The sequence below is a fragment of the Rhyacophila brunnea genome, unplaced genomic scaffold (genome assembly GCF_057557595.1).
Source record: "Rhyacophila brunnea isolate RB1 unplaced genomic scaffold, BYU_Rbru_1.0 scaffold_16, whole genome shotgun sequence".
Taxonomy (NCBI): domain Eukaryota; kingdom Metazoa; phylum Arthropoda; class Insecta; order Trichoptera; family Rhyacophilidae; genus Rhyacophila; species Rhyacophila brunnea.
The window spans coordinates 23248952-23267636 of record NW_028232816.1 but is presented as its reverse complement, the minus strand read 5'-3'; the positions used below and the strand labels follow the sequence as shown (position 1 = coordinate 23267636).

The 18685-nt window shown below is 47.6% G+C and overlaps 1 protein-coding gene across 4 annotated transcripts in view; it reads left to right on the top strand.

The window, feature by feature from the left end:
* The window catches only part of LOC147074539 (neurotrimin-like), a 101582-nt gene that overhangs the window by 65589 nt on the left and 17308 nt on the right, over nt 1–18685 (top strand). For all 4 annotated transcript variants that reach the window (XM_085943479.1, XM_085943478.1, XM_085943477.1 and 1 more), the window contains one exon: nt 721–804. In XM_085943479.1, the coding sequence (XP_085799605.1) occupies nt 721–804 (84 nt within the window). The remainder of the gene's footprint in view (nt 1–720; nt 805–18685) is intronic.

Sequence of the window (18685 nt, the reverse complement as noted above, 5' to 3'; positions counted from 1 at the left end):
ATGATGATGGCCCAATATTCTGATCCATATAAAGATTGACGAATATCAAAGTAGCACTTCTTGACTATTTTTATAGGTCTCCTAATTTTTGTTTCCACATCATGGTGGTGACAATGTAACTCATGAATGTAAACTAGTTGGGTTTCTCGAACGAGTCTTTCCAAATGGTTATATTTTTAAGTGATTGTATAGGTTTTTTGACTTTAAAGGATATTGTCATTTACCTATTTAATCTTTGTGAAGTTAATTTTAAGGCTAATTTTGTCTTCCTTGAATGCAAGTTTATCAAAATAATTATGAAAAATAGTTATATAGCAATACAAAAATTAATTATTCTTGTAGAACATTATAATATAGCTGTTAGATGAAGAATATATAATTTATATACATTTATATTTAATAGTGGGGCACGTACACAATGGCTACGGGCATTTTTAATTGATTTTGTAATTAACGTGTTATTTGCATTTGAATAGCTATTAGCAAAAATATAAATTTGTGCTTCCCCTAAACATTGAGTTTGAAAACATAAGAAGGAAGAAAATAATTAAAAAGGTAACATTAAAAGTAAGATGAAAAAATACAGATTATAAGATTTTGTTGTCGAGTGGTGACACGACCTACTATTGAACGATTTAAAATTTCGCGTTATTTCTTTAAGCAGTTCAATATCAAACAACTTAATTGACAATAAAGGCATTATCTTCTTTGTGTTTTTAGATCCTTCACGGAGAGAGTTCAGACGACTGGACCCTTCAGATAAAATACGTTCAGAAGAGAGACAATGGAACGTACGAATGCCAGGTAAGCCGAAGAGGTTCAATTACATTTTTAAATTAAATCCACGGCTTGAATTTTGGAAAAGGCTTTGTGCGGAACTGCCCAGGCGAGCGTTTTGCAGAATCTTTAATGTATTTTTGTTCTTAAATTTATGCGGGAAATTGGAAAATTTCGCCATTATGAAAAATCACTTTGTCCCGTAAAGCATTATGATTAATTTTGGCATTCGCAAAATTTATTACGTCTCTGAAAGCAATATACTTTTTATGTTTTTAAAAACTGTACAACGATATAAATCTAAAATATGTTCATAAAATTTTTCTCGATTTTTATTATTAATCGTATTATGTAAAATATTTAATTTATATGAACTTAATCGATACATATAAATATAATAATTGTAATAACATAAAAAATACTTAAAAATAATAAAAATTATTGCAAAAACTAAAATGTATTCAATCTGTGGAGGCTCATAGTTATCAAATTGGTAACAAATAATATACAGTTATTAAACTATATTTTTTTTTTGACCATAATGTCCGATTATAATAAAATTATGTTGACGTCCACAGAGTAGAGGTTAAATGAATGTCAGCCACTTGCTCAATCTATTTGGTCCATATTGCAAACTCAAATTCAAAACAAGATATATATTTACGAGACCCAAGATTCGAACCTGGAACCCACGACATTATAAGCCGACGCGTAAGCCGCTTGGCCATCGTTGGCAAATATTTAAGTAGACAGTAATGTTTTCTTCAGATGGCTATGTTGAACTCTGGAACTCCGGGCACTAACCTTGTGTTGATGGTGAGCAGAAAAAGTCCCACAAGCTCGGTTTACAGTCACTAACGCACGTATTGTCACGGTTATAGCATAATTTCACAAGTGAATTTGCAAACAACGGTTTATACAGATGCGTCGTCATTATGTAGTTCATGTTAATTGGTTTAATTGTTGGTTTTCAGATCAGATTAGCACTAAATTAAATGTGCTCATGAGATTATATAAAGTCAGAAGGATTTAGGCAGAAATTATTACAACCATTAAAAGCTTTCACTATTTTTTTACTATTGAATCATCTGTAGACGGTGAAATTATTTTTAAAAGGAAATATGTAAATTTATTTTTTAAAATAATGTTGTCCTTCAATGTCACATACATTAATGAAATATTGTAGAAACCTAAGTATTTTGTTCATATTATCATTTAATATTTATTTTATAAAAGCAATACAATGTATTGTCAAAAAACATGATAATAATATTATACAGTGACAAAATGTTTAAAATAAATAATGTTGTTTTGAAGATATTTTTCAATATAAAGTGAAACACGTTTGAAATAATTTATATCTACATTAATAAAACAGTATAATTTTGCATATTATGTAAGTTAAACGTTTTATTCATAAAATTGTTTTTTCATTTTTATCAGCAATAAAACAAATAATTTTCATTTGTTTTATTTAAATATTATAAAATACCTATCAATATCTAACATTCACTTTAATCTTTATTAAATAAAATAAACTTGGTCACATGAATAATGTACATATTTATAAGCAATTCTATTTCAATCGTATTTTTGTATTAGTTATGTAAATTTACAGTGATTTACAATTTAAAGTAGAAATATAATATTTAAATCCATTAGAATTTAAATTCAAATTCCATTAAGTACTTTCGGTCGATAGTATTGATATTATAATATTTAAGTCAAAATACGTCATATTTAAACTATACGGGTACTATAATGCTAGTTATAGTACTAATAGTACTAGACGACAAATAAAAATATTTAGCGGTATTGTTGTGAAGGCGCGAGACCGCTGTGGTAAATTGACCAGCAGAAGAGATGGAGAGTCGTCAAGAGGAGAGATTAGAAGCTGAGATTTAGTGGTTTCTCCGATGGATGGAGAAGCAAGTTTTCATTGCAGCAGTCGGTACAATAGTATGTTCCAATACTTTGATACTGTTCCGAGGTCCGCGTCTCGATAGAATAGATACTGTGCGGAGCGATACAAAGACTGAGATACTAACAGGCCGGAAAGTTATAATCGAGTGACATTACCAATCAATTATGATCTACTATTTATTGACCGATGGACTTTTGAATGGTTACATGTAAGTTGTACGTATGCTGTTCATAGTGGGACACTTTATTCGTGCGTCTTCCAAAAAATATCCGATATCTTGCAAAATGCGGCGATAGTTTGCAAATAGTACTGTTCCAATTAGATGACTGGCTTTGCCACAAACTCTCGAGTAAGACGTACATCGTGTAGCTCCCGGGTCTTTTGTGCTTTAAAAATCGAAAAGTCATCCGATTTTGAAAAAAAAAAGGTTTCTCTGTTTTGGCTCATGAATGTCAACCTGGTGATACAAAACTTTTCCGAGAGATTCCTCCGGAAAGCCGTAAAGCCGGAAAATCTTTTTGAATGTTAGTTTTTTGATAAAGTGTCGCGAGAAAGTGTTTCAGAAGAGTCGGTTTTTGCTCCCAGGCGTCGACGGGAGCCCCCTTGCATTCGAAGTCGTCGGAAAGTTTTGGGAAAATCTCAAGGTTCTTCGTGAATCGAGTGAAAAACCATTTTTTTTGTCTTTTTTGTGCTATTTGTGACATTGTGAAGGCCCCCTTTAAGCTATAGTGATAAATTGTTTGTGGGATACAGGCGTATGTGCCCTCAACGTTTTGGTGTTTGTCCGAAGAAATTCGGTTCAGACCAACCGATTCTAGCTCCAAAAAACCATAATTTGTATTGTACCATTCCCCGAACACGTGCAAATTATTCATGTTTTGATTTGAACGATTTCCAGAACTTTCTCGAATGATCTGGAAGAATCGAATTTCGAAATCCGCATAGCAATTACACTTAACTGCAAATCCTTCTAGAAGTTTCTCGAAACTACTGGAGCAAATCGAAAACTTCGAGGGACTTTTTTATTAATAATATTACTTGCATATATATTTTAAGTTTAAATTTAATTTAGATTATTTTATTGAATTGAATATTATCATTTACCTAGTTTCTTTAATAAAGAATATATATTTTATATATATTTTTTAGAAATATTTTTTAATTTTTTTTTTATAATTCTAAAAAAGGATTTTTTAAATGGTTTTTTAATATTTTTTTTAAATAACATTTTTTTTTTTTCTTTAAATATTTTTTTCAATAATTTGAAAAATATATAATTTTTTTTTTTAATTTTAAAAATTTTTTTTTTTTTTACTTTTTCTTTTACTTTAGTCATTTACTTATGCCACTAATCTTATATATATATATTATATAATAAGCTTCTCCACAGCAACTCCACAAGAAAAGCAACGGCATGGGAAAACCTGCAGTCGATCCGCCCCCGGGAGGGGATAAGCCAATAGTTCCCGAGGACTGGTACAATACGCAATCCGACCCCTCCTCCGAGGACTCTGACACAGATGCAGTGCTTGACACCACCAAATCCGAAAAGGAAACGGTGAGAACTAGGGCGGAGGCTGCCACAAAGGCGAAAATCCTTGCTCGAAAGGCTGCGGATCTGAAAGCGGAAAAAATCCTAGCGGAAGCTGCCGTGAAAGCCAAAGCATCCGAACGCCAAGCGGCCACAGAAAGAAAAGAGAAGGAAGAGGCGGCAGCCACCAAGGCCAACAAGAAGGTCAAAAAGGTCAGGAAGGAAAGACGTTCCCTGGCTGAGGAAATACCACAGGACTCCGAGGAAGCCCCGAGGCCAAACGCCAAGAATCCAAAGAGCGTTGCCCCTCCCGGGGATAGGATAGCCGACTCGGATGTTACGGACTCACAAAACGGGGCTACTAAGGTTGCTCAAGCAATCCAAAGAGTGAAAGAATTACTCACCGGCGACGGAAATATCCCCGCATCGACAATTAAGGCGATAACAATGGAACTGGAGGCAGTCGTCGCGGAGACTTGGTCTCTCGCAATCAAGCTTGAATCCAGCAAAGCCATACTGGAAGATCGTGCCTCCTACATAAACGCGGTTGCCGCTGCCACTGGTGACGCAGTCAGTGAAGGAACCAAGTATTCTTGGAGCAACGTCACTCGAAAAGGCGCCAAGCCGGTCAGACAGACTTCTCCGGAATGGCCAATTGTGCCACCAACAACCGCCGCAAGGCCCGGCGTGTTCTTTTTTCCTACACAAGAAGGAATGGAGTCTCCGGCCACTAAAGAAGTCGTCAAGAAAGCCATCGTGCCCGCGGAACTAAAAGTCCAAATAACGGGCTTGAGAATGGTACGTGGAGGTGGGGTAATCATTCACCCCAGAACCGAGGAAGAGGCCAAACGACTGGCCGCCGCTCCTGGTCTAAAGGAGGCCGGTCTCCGGGCTGAAATCGCAGGAAAAAGGCTCCCGCGGATAATTGTATTCAACGTGCCGGTCAAGACGACGGAAGACGACCTTAAGGAAGCCATTAAGGCCAACACTCAAGAGGTCACGGGTCTCCCCTCGGAGGCATACCGCCATGTTAAACTGAGCCACAGGGCAGGCCCCAGAATCGGAAAATGTCACATGGTGATATCAGTCCCGGCAAAGGTGAGGGAAGCGCTCATCAATGACGGGCGCATATATATGGGATGGGAATCCTTCCCAACCAAAGACTTTTGTGGCGTCGTCAAGTGCACAAGGTGTCACTTATACGGCCACATGGCAAAGAATTGTTCGGCGAGAAGCGCCACATGCGGCCATTGCACCGAGGAAGGACACGATAGGGCTGAATGCCCTAATATTAAGGCCCCCGGAAAGTGCCCGGCCTGCGCCAGGCACAAGAAGCCGCATCAACATGCAGCGATCGACCCTGATTGCCCAGCGCGCAAGTACGCAATGGCACAGGAGCGGAACCGAACGGATTATTCGATTCAATGATTCGGTTCGGTCAGTTAAATGCGGGCAAAGGGAAGGCTATAACGGCGGAGCTGATCAAGACGGTTCGGGAAATGGACATCGATTTGGTCCTGGTGCAGGAGCCTTACTCCTACGGCCCCAACCTGGGTTTCAGTGGGGGTCGGGTAATGCACCACGGCCTGGGGTCCATGGCCTGCATCTTCGTTGCGAATCCTACCCTAGTGGTGCTACACCTTGCCCACTTGTCGAGCGAACTCTTTGCCGTAGCGGAGGTCTCTGACCGATCGGGGAACTCCATTGTGGTGGTCTCTTCTTACTTTAAATTCAGCGTAAACATCCTGAAATGCGTCGAGCAGCTCGATAAAATTCTGGTTGCATGCCGCGGCAAACAGATTATAGTGGGAGCGGACGTCAACGTTCAATCATGGCTGTGGGCCCCCCGGGGGCCGCGGTCTGGCCGGGACAATCCGGCGCCCCTCGAGGAACTCGTGGCAACTCACGACCTGACGGTGCTGAATAACTCTAATGGTCCAGCCACATTCTCTACCAACAATGGGGAATCTCACATTGATGTCACTTTGATATCCAATGGTTCTGCCGGACGCGTCGTGAACTGGACTGTCCATTTGGACGCTGGTGCAGGAACCGTACCACTGGGGTTCTGAAAAGGGCCCCAGGCTCGCTGAAAAGGGACTTAGGTGCGCGGGCCTCGTTGTCAGCGCCAGTTGTACAGAGCCAAAGGCCTGTATATTCGCTCTTGACCCTCGCCTTGGCGTGCTGTCGCTCTCGCATCTGTCGACTGAGCTGGTCGCGTGTGCAGACGTCAGCTTACCCGGAGGAGGCAGCGTGGTGGTTATTTCCGCCTATTTCAGCTTTAAGAGTACAAAGGAACACGTGGTATCGCTGCTTGACGGCATCCTCCGCGCAGTTGCTGGCAGGGATGTCATCATCTGTGCGGACGCCAACTCGCAGTCCCCCCTCTGGGCGCCCGTGGATCTCCCCTTGTGCGACGCGGACGTCATCGAGGAGCTGGTGCACCAGCACAACCTGGTCGTCCTCAACGATCCGAATAGCATGCCGACTTTCACGTCGCATGCAAACTCCGGAAGCACTCACATCGACATCACTCTTGCCACTGAGTCCGTCGCGAGACGTATCAGGGGCTGGAGGGTCCATGCGAGCGCCTCCATGAGTGATCATCGGTTGATCACTTTTGAGCTGGCCGCTGACTCCTCGCACGATGGCGTCTCTGACGTATCCCCTTCCCCGCCCACGCGTTTCAGAACGCGTGACGGGAATTGGGAAAAGTTTGAAAAGGCGCTCTCCAAAAAGCTTGATAGGACTTCGAGATACCGTTTTCCGGACCTGCACTCGGCCGCTTCACGACTGACTGCAGATATCACCGGAGCAGCCGAAGCTTCACTCGGACGCTGCAAGCCCAAGCCACCCAGCCAGTCGCCGTGGTGGACGCAGCAAGTTTCGAACCTGCGCGACTTTTTCAGGAAAGCACGCAAGGTCCATCAACGTGCGCGCCGACTCAAGCAACCACCTGCCTCTATTGATCTTCTTGCATCCATGGCTAAGTCCGCCCGATACGACTATAAGAAAGCAATTACTCAAGCCAAGAAGGACTACTGGAGGAACTTCGTCACCATCGAGGGGGGTTCGGACCCTTGGGGTCCTCCATACCGTGCATTAAAGCTTGGTCTCAGACCGACGAGCCTCTTGTGCGGTATCGAGAAACCGGGTGGCGGATACACCAGTACCGAGTCTGAAACGGCTGCGGTCCTGCTCGAGGCACTCATCCCCCTGGATGACGAGTCCAGGGACGATGCCATCATGAGTATGGTCCGCTTTGAGGCTTCTCTTCCTATCGACACGGACCATTCATCGTTGCCCTCTGAACAGGAGATCAATCGCATCATTAGAACGTTGATTGTTGGCAAGGCCCCAGGCCCGGATTGCATTGACAATATACTTGTCAAACGCACATGGGCCATCGCCGCGCCAGAAATTACCAAACTTTTCAGTGACTGCATCAAGAGCGGCACGTTCCCCGACTGCTGGAAGCGGGGCTTACTGAAGGTAATCCCCAAAGCCGGCGGTCGAGAACCGTCAAGCCCCAAAGCCTACCGTCCTCTAACACTCTTGCCGGCTCTCGGTAAGGTGCTGGAGAAACTTCTGTGCTACAGGATTGAAGCCCACCTGGAAGAGCATGCGCCGCTTTCTGAAAAGCAATTTGGTTTCAGAAGAGGCAAATCAACGACAGACGCCATAAGAAACGTGATTGCCATCGCTGAAAATTCTCGCCGTAAATACGTCCTAGGAGTTTTCCTGGACATTGCAGGTGCGTTTGATAGTGCATCCTGGCCTCTTATACTTCAAAAGCTTCGGCTCAAGAGACTACCAGGAAATTTGTTCGCGTCGATTCAGAGTTATTTCACGAATAGATCGATCGAGTTTCGTGTTGGTTCTACCACAATAGAGAGGCGCACCAGCATGGGCTGCCCCCAGGGCTCTGTCCTCGGGCCCCTTCTCTGGAACGTGCTCTTCGACGATCTCCTTAGGATCCCGCTTCCAACCGATTGCACTGTCATCGCCTACGCTGACGATGCGCTGCTGTTGGTGGAGGCCGACAGCAGGGCGAAGATTGAGAGTGCCGTCGGCGAAGCCTTAAAGTCAATTGAGGCGTGGGGTAAAGTAAGCAGACTATCTTTCGCACCTTCCAAGACAGAAGCCATTGTCCTGAAAGGACCGGGACGACTAAACTGTAAGCGGCCACCCACAGTCCGCTTCGGTGACACGAGAGTGAAAGTGTCAAAGATCGTCACCTACCTGGGCGTCCAAATGGACACTATGTTAAATTTCCATCATCATGCCTTTACCCAAGTCTATAAGGCTGGGAGGGCCTTCCAGAGGGTGGGCCGTATGGCTGGTGATGGATGGGGCTTAAAAGTAAGGGCGCTTAAGATTGCCTATGGCGCCATTTATATGGGGATTGCCGCCTACGCTGCTAGTGCGTGGTGCTTGCGTATCCCGAAAAGTGTCAAACTTAGAAGCACTCTTTTAAGCGGACAGCGCAGCGCGCTGCTTTCCATAACCAAGGCCTACCGAACAACTTCTACGGCCGCGCTCCCGGTCCTGGCCGGCATTCTCCCACTAGATCTGCACATACAGGTCAGCGGCGCGTCAACGATGCTCTTCAAAGGCGAGGAGGCCGTTGTTGGTGACTTTCACCTAGCCCCGCCTCCTCGGCTTGTTGCTGAAAAAGTAACCTCCTTGAAGCGGACAATACGTCTCATGACGCTTGACGCGGCGTGGAAGACCTGGCAGCGACGGTGGGATGAATCAACCAAGGGCCGGCACACATATATGTTTTTTCCAAATATTAAATGGCGATTGGAGATAACCAAATATCTGACTCCTGACCATCACACCAGTCAATTTGTGACTGGACACGGTGGGTTCGCTGGCAAGCTCTTTGAGCTTGGACTTGTAAGCCGTCCGACATGTCCATGCGGAGGGGAGATTCAGGATGCCAACCACATCCTCTGGGAATGTCTTAGAATGTGCTCCGAACGGGAGGAGATGCTCAGGTCGGTCCAACCAGCTGTTGGGCCCATCGGGCCGTCCGACTTGGTTGCTACTAAGGCCAATTATCTTGCATTTAAAAAATTTGCGGCGTCTTACTGCGGGCGTGAAGATCTCTTCACATAATTTTTGCTGTCCGTATGATTAGCTTCATTATTTTGTTTTATATACACTAGAATCATTTTTATTTTGATAATTTCCCTGTGCTCTTCTCTCCCCGGCACTTTGCATTAGAAAGTAACTTTAAACTCAGTCAGAGCTCACTCTGAGCGTAGCAACCTTAGTCCTGGGTATCTCCTCCTAGGGCATTCCCGGTCTAAAACTTAACTAGATGCTTCACATCGCCAATGTAGGGTCACGTGATACGCCCGATTAAGACCGGGTGTGGTGCGTGGCGGGTTTTGGTTTGGAGGGATTAACTTCAATGTCCATTTGGAAGCGTCAGCAAGCGACCACCGTCTGATCACGTTCGCCTACAGGACCGAGAGGGGCCACGCGTCTCTCGCTCCACTTGTGAGCGAGTCACTGCCGAGGCGTTTCAGGACCAAGGGAACCGACTGGGTACGTTTTGACCGCGAGTTTGCTGAGGGTCTGGACAGGATGGCCTCGCGCCCTCCGCCAAAGGACATGCACGCTGCGGCTGAGGACCTCACGAATCTCATTATTGAAAAAGCGGAGGGCACTATCGGAAGGACGACCCCGAGACCGCCGAACCTCGCACCCTGGTGGAAGCCGAGACTGACAAGACTGAGAGACACGATGAGGAGGGCCAGAAGGGCCTTACAAGCAGCGCGAAGATCGCTGGAGGGGCCGCTGCACGCGGACCATCCGCTTGCGGTCACCTACAGGACCACTAGACTCAAGTTCAAAAAGGCAATCAGTAAGGCTAAGAAGGTGCACTGGAGAGAGTTCGTCACTGAAATGGGTGGCAATGATCCGTGGGGCCCCCCCTTCCGCGTGATGAAGCTTGGCCTACGGCCCGGAAAAGTCATGTCGGCGGTACGGCGCCCCGACGGATCGTTCACCAATAGCTCTGAAGAGTCCGCCACAGTCCTGTTGGATGCTCTTATCCCGCAGGACAACGAGTCGCTCGACATTGACAACGACCGATTTCAGCAGCTTCGCGTCTATGCGCTGCTCCCCTTAAACACTCCGCGATCCGCAGCCACTACCATGTCCGAGCTAGGGATCCTGTTTGCCAGCCTCCCGATTGGCAAAGCCCCGGGGCTTGACTGCATAGATAACGCGCTAGCGAGAAGGGCGTGGTCTCTTGCCTCACACGAGATCACGCAACTCTACAAAGAATGCATGAGTAGTGGCATATTCCCCGACTGCTGGAAAAAGGGTCATCTCACGGTGATCCCCAAAGCCGGCAGTCGCCCTCCTTGTGACCCGAAAGCGTATAGACCGATTACGCTCCTTCCCGTCTTCGGGAAGATATTGGAAAGATTGATAAACAGCAGGATTGAGTCCCACCTGTCGGAAAACTGTCCAATCTCGCAAAGACAATTTGGGTTTAGACCCGGAAAGTCCACCGAGGATGCGATTCGCTTTGTGATCGATTCTGTGGAGAGCTCTGGCAAGGACCTCGTTGCCGGGATTTTTCTCGACATAGCGGGCGCGTTTGATACTGCGTGGTGGCCCTTGGTTCTGGCAAAGCTTAGGCTGAAACAGATCCCCGGGGACCTCTTTGCCTTAGTTCAAAGCTACTTCAGCAATAGGGAGATAACCTACGACTCCGGCCCCAGCCTGATTCACAGGAGGACCACCATGGGGTGTCCTCAGGGCTCCGTCCTGGGACCCCTTCTGTGGAACATTCTGTTTGACGACGTTCTGTCCCTGCCACTGCCTCCGGGCTGCACGCTCGTTGCGTACGCCGACGACTTGCTCCTGCTTGTTGGGGCGACCAGCCGACCGGCACTTGAGCGTGCAGCCACGGACGCCTTGGGCAGAATCCTTAATTGGGGGTTGCTGAACAAGCTGACCTTTGCCCCGAGCAAAACGGAAGCTGTCCTCCTCAGGGGTAGTTCTCGGGTCAACATAACTCGACGGCCGCCCACGGTTCGTTTTGGCCAGACCTCAGTGCGTTTCTCCGAAAGGGTTACGTATCTGGGAGTAATTCTTGATGACAAGCTGTCTTTCGTTCACCACGCCAAGACGGCCGTCTCTAAGGCCAATTCGGCCTATCAGAGAATGGCCCGAATGGCGGGCAGCAATTGGGGACTTAAGCCTAGAGCCCTTAAGGTTGCATACGGCGCAATTTTCATGGGAATTGCCGGTTACGCCTCCAGCATTTGGCATTCTCGAGTAAACTCCTTAACTCTCGTGAGACGCGCACTATTAAGCGGGCAGCGACTTGCGCTGATCTCGCTTACCAAAGCCTACCGCACAACTTCTACTGACGCGCTTGCCGTACTCGCGGGGGTGCTACCCCTCGATCTGCACGTCCAAGTCAGAGGATCGATCACCCTCCTCTTGAGGGGGATCAGCACAATACTCGCCGGTGTCCATCTGACACCACCGCAGAGATCCGAGGACGTTCCTTACAGGAAGACTGTAAGTGACATTGTGTACAAGACCGCATTTGCGGCATGGCAGGCGAGGTGGACCGCCTCCCCCAAGGGGCGGCACACTTACCGTTTTTTTCCAGACGTATTCTGCAGGCACCAAACTAGAAGACTCCAACCTTCGCACTGGATTAGCCAGTTCCTCACCGGCCATGGCAACTTCGCCGCCAGACTCCACGAGTTTGGCTTGATAGTAGATGGGCCGGGTTGTACCTGCGGGCATGACCACCAAGATGTTGAACACATCCTCTGGGATTGCCCGCTTATGGAATTCGAACGAGCGGAGCTGTTTGCCAGGGTCCGTCCTCACACGGGCCCAATTGGTCATGGAGATCTGGTAGCAACCGAGGCCAACTTTGCGGCATTTGAGAAATTTGCAGCGTCGTATGGGGAGCGGGATAGTCCCGACTCTTCTGTAGACTCATCCATTTCAATTCGTGACACTCAGTATGCGGGTACACAAAGCGCTTAACGTCAGCGGACAGCAGAGCCAGTCCAAAAACAAACATTTTCTTTCTTAACTTTCTTCTTTCAGCACTACGGTGCATGGTTGCAGCATCAGTCCCGTGCGGCTCCGTCTCGGGACGGAATGAGCACTTAAAATCACTTCTTTCAGACACGTTTAAAGCGTCATAGAAAGCGGCCGTGCATATCCACGGTTGTGCATATATGACGGGTGGTGGTGGGCACTTTAACGTATGTTCCAATTAGATTGACTGGCTTTGCCACAAACTCTCGAGTAAGACGTACATCGTGTAGCTCCCGGATCTTTTACGCTTTAAAAATCGAAGAGTCATCCGATTTTGAAAAAAAAAAGGTTTCTCTGTTTTGGCTTGTGAATACTAAACCGGTGATACTAAACTTTTCCGAGAGATTTCTCCGGAAAGCCGTGAAACCGGAAAATCTTTTTTAATGTTGGTTTTTCGATAAAGTGTCGCGAGAAAGTGTTTTCGGTTTTTGCTCCCAGGCGTCGACGGGAGCCCCCTTGTATTTAAAGCCGTCGGAAAGTTTTCGGAAAATCTCAAGATTTTCCGAGAATCGTGTGAAAACTGTTTTTTTTTGTCTTTTTTTGTGCTACTTGTGACACTGTCAAGGCCCCCTTTGGGCTATAGTGACAAATTGTTTGTGAAGTATTGGCGTACGTGCTTTGAACGTTTTGGTGTTAGTCCGAAGAAATTCGGTCGAAAACAGCCAAATCTAGCTCCAAAAAACCATAATTTATGCTGTATCACTCATTGATCACGTGCACATCACGTTATGTTTTGGTCGATTTCCAGAGGGTTCTCGAATGATCTAAATCGATTGAATTTAGAAGCCGCATAGCAATTACACGTAACTGCAAATCTTTCTAGAAGTTTCTCGAAACTTCTGGAGGTTATTGAAAAGTTCGAGGGACTGACCAGTCATCCTCTTTTTTATTAATAATATTACATGCAAATATATTTTAAGTTTAAATTTAAATTTGGATTACTTTATTGAATTGAATATTATTTATTTATTGTTTTTATTTATAGAATATATTCTAAGTAGGTATATATATTTTTTAGAAATAATTTTTTTTTTAGAATTTTTTATATAATTTTTTAAATATTTTTTTAATAATAATTTATTTTTAAATATTTTTTTTTTAATATTTTTTTTTAATAATTTAAAAAAATTTTTTTTCTTTTAATATTTTTTTTCTTTTTTTCTTTTCCAACATTCTTTCACACTTATGCCACTAATATTAGAATAAGCTTCTCCACAGCAACTTCACAAGGAAGGCAACGGCATGGGAAAACCTGCGGTTGATCTGCCCCCGGGAGGGGGTAAGCCAATGGTCCCCGAGGATTGGTACAATACGCAATCTAACCCCTCCTCCGAGGACTCTGACACATATGCAGTGCTTGATACCACCAAATCCGAAAAGGAAACGGTGAGAACTAGGGCGGAGGCTGCCACAAAGGCAAAAATCCTTGCTCGAAAGGCTGCGGATCTGAAAGCGGAAAAAATCCTGGCGGAAGCTGCCGTTAAAGCCAAAGCATCCGAACGCCAAGCGGCCACAGAAATAAAAGAGAGGGAAGAGGCGGCAGCCACCAAGGCCACCAAGAAGGCCAAAAAGGTCAGGAAGGAAAGACGTTCCCTCGCTGAGGAAATACCACAAGACTCCGAGGAAATCCCGAGGCCAAACGCCACGAATCCAAAGAGCGTTGCTCCCCCCGGGGATAGGATAGACGACTCGGATGTGACGGACTCCCAAAACGGGGCTACTAAGGTTGCTCAAGCAATCCAAAGAGTAAAAGAATTACTCTCCGGCGACGGAAATATCCCCGCATTGACAATTAAGGCGATAAAAATGGAACTGGAGGCAGTCATCGCGGAGACTTGGTCTCTCGCAATCAAGCTTGAATCCAGCAAAGCCATAATGGAAGACCGTGCCTCCTACAGAAACATGGCTGCCGCTGCCACCGGTGACACAGCCAGTGAAGAAACCAAGTATTCTTGGAGCGACGTCGCTCGAAAAGGCGTCAAGCCGGTCAGACAGACTTCTCCGGAATGGCCAATTGTGCCACCAACAACCGCCGCAAGGCCTGGCGTGTTCTTCTTTCCTACACAAGAAGGAATGGAGTCTCCGGCCACTAAAGAAGTCATCAAGAAAGCCATCGTGCCCGCGGAACTAAAAGTCCAAATAACGGGCTTGAGAATGGTACGTGGAGGTGGGGTAATCATTCACCCCAGAACCGAGGAAGAGGCCAAACGACTGGCCGCCGCTCCCGGTCTAAAGGAGGCCGGTCTCCGGGCTGAAATCGCAGGAAAAAGGCTGCCGCGGATTATTGTATTCAACGTGCCGGTCAAGACGACAGAGGACGACCTTAAGGAAGCCATTAAGGCCAACACTCAAGAGGTCATGGGTCTCCCCTCGGAAGCATACCGCCATGTAAAACTGAGCCACAGGGCAGGCTCCAGAATCGGGAAATGTCACATGGTGATATCGGTCCCGGCAAAGGTGAGGTAAGCGCTCATCAATGACGGGCGCATATATATGGGATGGGAATCCTTCCCAACCAAAGACTTTTGTGGCGTCGTCAAGTGCACAAGGTGTCACTTATACGGCCACATGGCAAAGAATTGTTCAGCAAGAAGCGCTACATGCGGCCATTGCACCGAAGAAGGACACGATAGGGCTGAATGCCCTTACATTAAGGCCCCCGGAAAGTGCCCAGCCTGCGCCAGGCACAAGAAGCCGCACCAACATGCTGCGATCGACCCTGATTGCCCAGCGCGCAAGTACGCAATGACACAGGAGCGGAACCGAACGGATTATTTGATTCAATGATTCGGTTTGGTCAGTTAAATGCGGGCAAAGGGAGGGCTATAACGGCGGAGCTGATCAAGACGGTTCGGGAAATGGACATCGATTTGGTCCTGGTGCAGGAGCCTTACTCCTACGGCCCCAACCTGGGTTTTAGTGGGGGTCGGGTAATGCACCACGGCCTGGGGTCCATGGCCTGCATCTTCGTTGCGAATCCTACCCTAGTGGTGCTACACCTTGCCCACTTGTTGAGCAAACTTTTTGCCGTAGCGGAGGTCTCCGACCGATCGGGGAACTCCATTGTGGTGGTCTCTTCCTACTTTAAATTCAGCGTAAACATCCTGAAATGCGTCGAGCAGCTTGGTAAAATTCTGGTTGCATGCCGCGGCAAACAGATTATAGTGGGAGCGGACGTCAACGTTCAATCATGGCTGTGGGCCCCCCGGGGGCCGCGGTCTGGCCGGGACAATCCGGCGCCCCTCGAGAAACTCGTGACAACTCACGATCTGACGGTGCTGAATAACTCTAATGGTCCAGCCACATTCTTCACCAACAATGGGGAATCTCACATTGATATCACTTTGATTTCCACTGGTTCTGCCGAACGCGTCGTGAACTGGACTGTCCATCTGGAAGCGTCAGCAAGCGACCACCGTCTGATCACGTTTGCCTACAGGACTGAGAGGGGCCACGCGTCTCTCGCTCCACTTGTGAGCGAGTCACTGCCGAGGCGTTTCAGGACCAAGGGAACCGACTGGGTAAGTTTTGACCGCGAGTTTGCTGAGGGTCTGGACACGATGGCCTCACGCCCTCCGCCAAAGGACATGCACGCTGCGGCTGAGGACTTCACGAATCTCATGATTGAAAAAGCGGAGGGCACTATCGGAAGGACAACCCCGAGACCGCCGAACCTCGCACCCTGGTAGAAGCCGAGACTGACAAGACTGAGAGACGCGATGAGGAGGGCCAGAAGGGCCTTACAAGCAGCGCAAAGGTCGCTGGAGAGGCCGCCGCAAGCGGACCATCCGCTTGCGGTCACCTACAGGACCACTAGACTCAAGTTCAAAAAGGCAATCAGTAAGGCTAAGAAGGTGCACTGGAGAGAGTTCGTCACTGAAATGGGTGGCAATGATCCATGGGGCCCCCTCTTCCGCGTGATGAAGCTGGGCTCACGGCCAGGAAAAGTCATGTCGGCGGTACGGCGCCCCGACGGATCGTTCACCAGTAGCTCTGAAGAGTCCGCCACAGTCCTGTTGGATGCTCTTATCCCGCAGGACAACGAGTCGCTCGACATTGACAACGACCGATTTCAGCAGCTTCGCGTCTATGCGCTGCTCCCCTTAAACACTCCGCGATCCGCAGCCACTACCATTTCTGAACTAGGGATCCTAGGGAGCCCCGGGGCTTGACTGCATAGATAACGCGCTAGCAAGAAGGGCGTGGTCTCTTGCCTCACACGAGATCACGCAACTCTACAAAGAATGCATGAGTAGTGGCATATTCCCCGACTGCTGGAAGAAGGGTCACCTCACGGTGATCCCCAAAGCCGGCAGTCGCTCTCCTTGTGACCCGAAAGCGTATAGACCGATTACGCTCCTTCCCGTCTTCGGGAAGATATTGGAAAGATTGATAAACAGCAGGATTGAGTCCCACCTGTCGGAAAACTGTCCAATCTCGCAAAGACAATTTAGGTTTAGACCATGAAAGTCCACCGAGGATGCGATTCGCTTTGTGATCGACTCTGTGGAGAGCTCTGGCAAGGACCTCGTTGCCGGGATTTTTCTCGACATCGCGGGCGCGTTTGATACTGCGTGGTGGCCCTTGGTTCTGGCAAAGCTTCGGCTGAAACATATCACCGGGGACCTCTTTGCCTTGGTTCAAAGCTACTTTAGCAATAGGGAGATAACCTAAGACTCCGGCCCCAACCTGATTTTCAGGAGGACCACCATGGGGTGTCCCCAGGGCTCCGTCCTGGGTCCCCTTTTGTGGAACATACTGTTTGACGACGTTCTGTCCCTGCCACTGCCTCCGGGCTGCACGCTCGTTGCGTACGCCGACGACTTGCTCCTGCTTGTTGGGGCGACGAGCCGACTGGCACTTGAGCGTGCAGCCACGGACGCCTTGGGCAGAATCCTTAATTGGGGGTTGCTGAACAAGCTGACCCTTGCCCCGAGCAAGACGGAAGCTGTCCTCCTCAGAGGTAGTTCTCGGGTCAACATTACTCGACGGCCATCCACGGTTCGTTTTTGCCAGACTTCAGTGCGTTTCTCCGAAAGGGTTACGTATCTGGGAGTAATTCTTGATGACAAGCTGTCTTTCGTTCACCATGCCAAGACGGCCGTCTCTAAGGCCAATTCGGCCTATCAGAGAATGGCCCGAATGGCAGGCAGCAATTGGGGACTTAAGCTTAGAGCCCTTAAGGTTGCAGATGGCGCAATTTTCATGGGAATTGCCGGTTACGCCTCCAGCATTTGGCATTCCCGAGTAAACTCCTTAACTCTCGTGAGACGCGCACTACTAAGCGGGCAGCAACTTGCGCTGATCTCGCTTACCAAAGCCTACCGCACAACTTCTACTGACACGCTTGCCGTACTCGCGGGGGTGCTACCCCTCGATCTGCACGTCCAAGTCAGAGAATCGATCACCCTCCTCTTGAGGGGGATCAGCACAACACTCGCCGGTGTCTATCTGACACCACCGCAGAGATCCGAGGACGTTTCTTACAGGAAGACTGTAAGTGACATTGTGTACAAGACCGCATTTGCGGCATGGCAAGCGAGGTGGACCGCCTCCCCCAAGGGGCGGCACACTTACCGTTTTTTTCCAGACGTATTCTGCAGGCACCAAACTAGAAGACTCCAACCTTCGCACTGGATTAGCCAGTTCCTCACCGGCCATGGCAACTTCGCCGCTAGACTCCACGAGTTTGGCTTGATAGTAGATGGGCCGGGTTGTACCTGCGGGCATGACCACCAAGATGTTGAACACATCCTCTGGGATTGCCCGCTTATGGAATTCGAACGAGCGGAGCTGTTTGCCAGGGTCCGTCCTCACACGGGCCCAATTGGTCATGGAGATCTGGTAGCAACCGAGGCCAACTTTGCGGCATTTGAGAAATTTGCAGTGTCATATGGGGAGCGGGATAGTCCCGACTCTTCTGTAGACTCATCCATTTCAATTCGTGACACTCAGTATGCGGGTACACAAAGCGCTTAACGTCAGCGGACAGCAGAGCCAGTCCAAAAAACAAAAAATTTTCTTTCTTAACTTTCTTCTTTAAGCACTACGGTGCATGGTTGCAGCATCAGTCCCGTGCGGCTCCGTCTCGGGACGGAATGAGCACTTAAAATCACTTCTTTCAGACACGTTTAAAGCGTCATAGAAAGCGGCCGTGCATATCCACGGTTGTGCATATATGACGGGTGGTGGTGGGCACTTTAAACTGTTCCAATTAGATTAATTTTAACCTAACCTAGCCTAACCTAACCTAGTAAAGACATCTCATAAAATTTGCCACATGTTGTAGCATACGTACAAATATACTCCACGGTGAAATGTTCAACGAAGAACTCGTCATTTGATTAAATGTTACACGA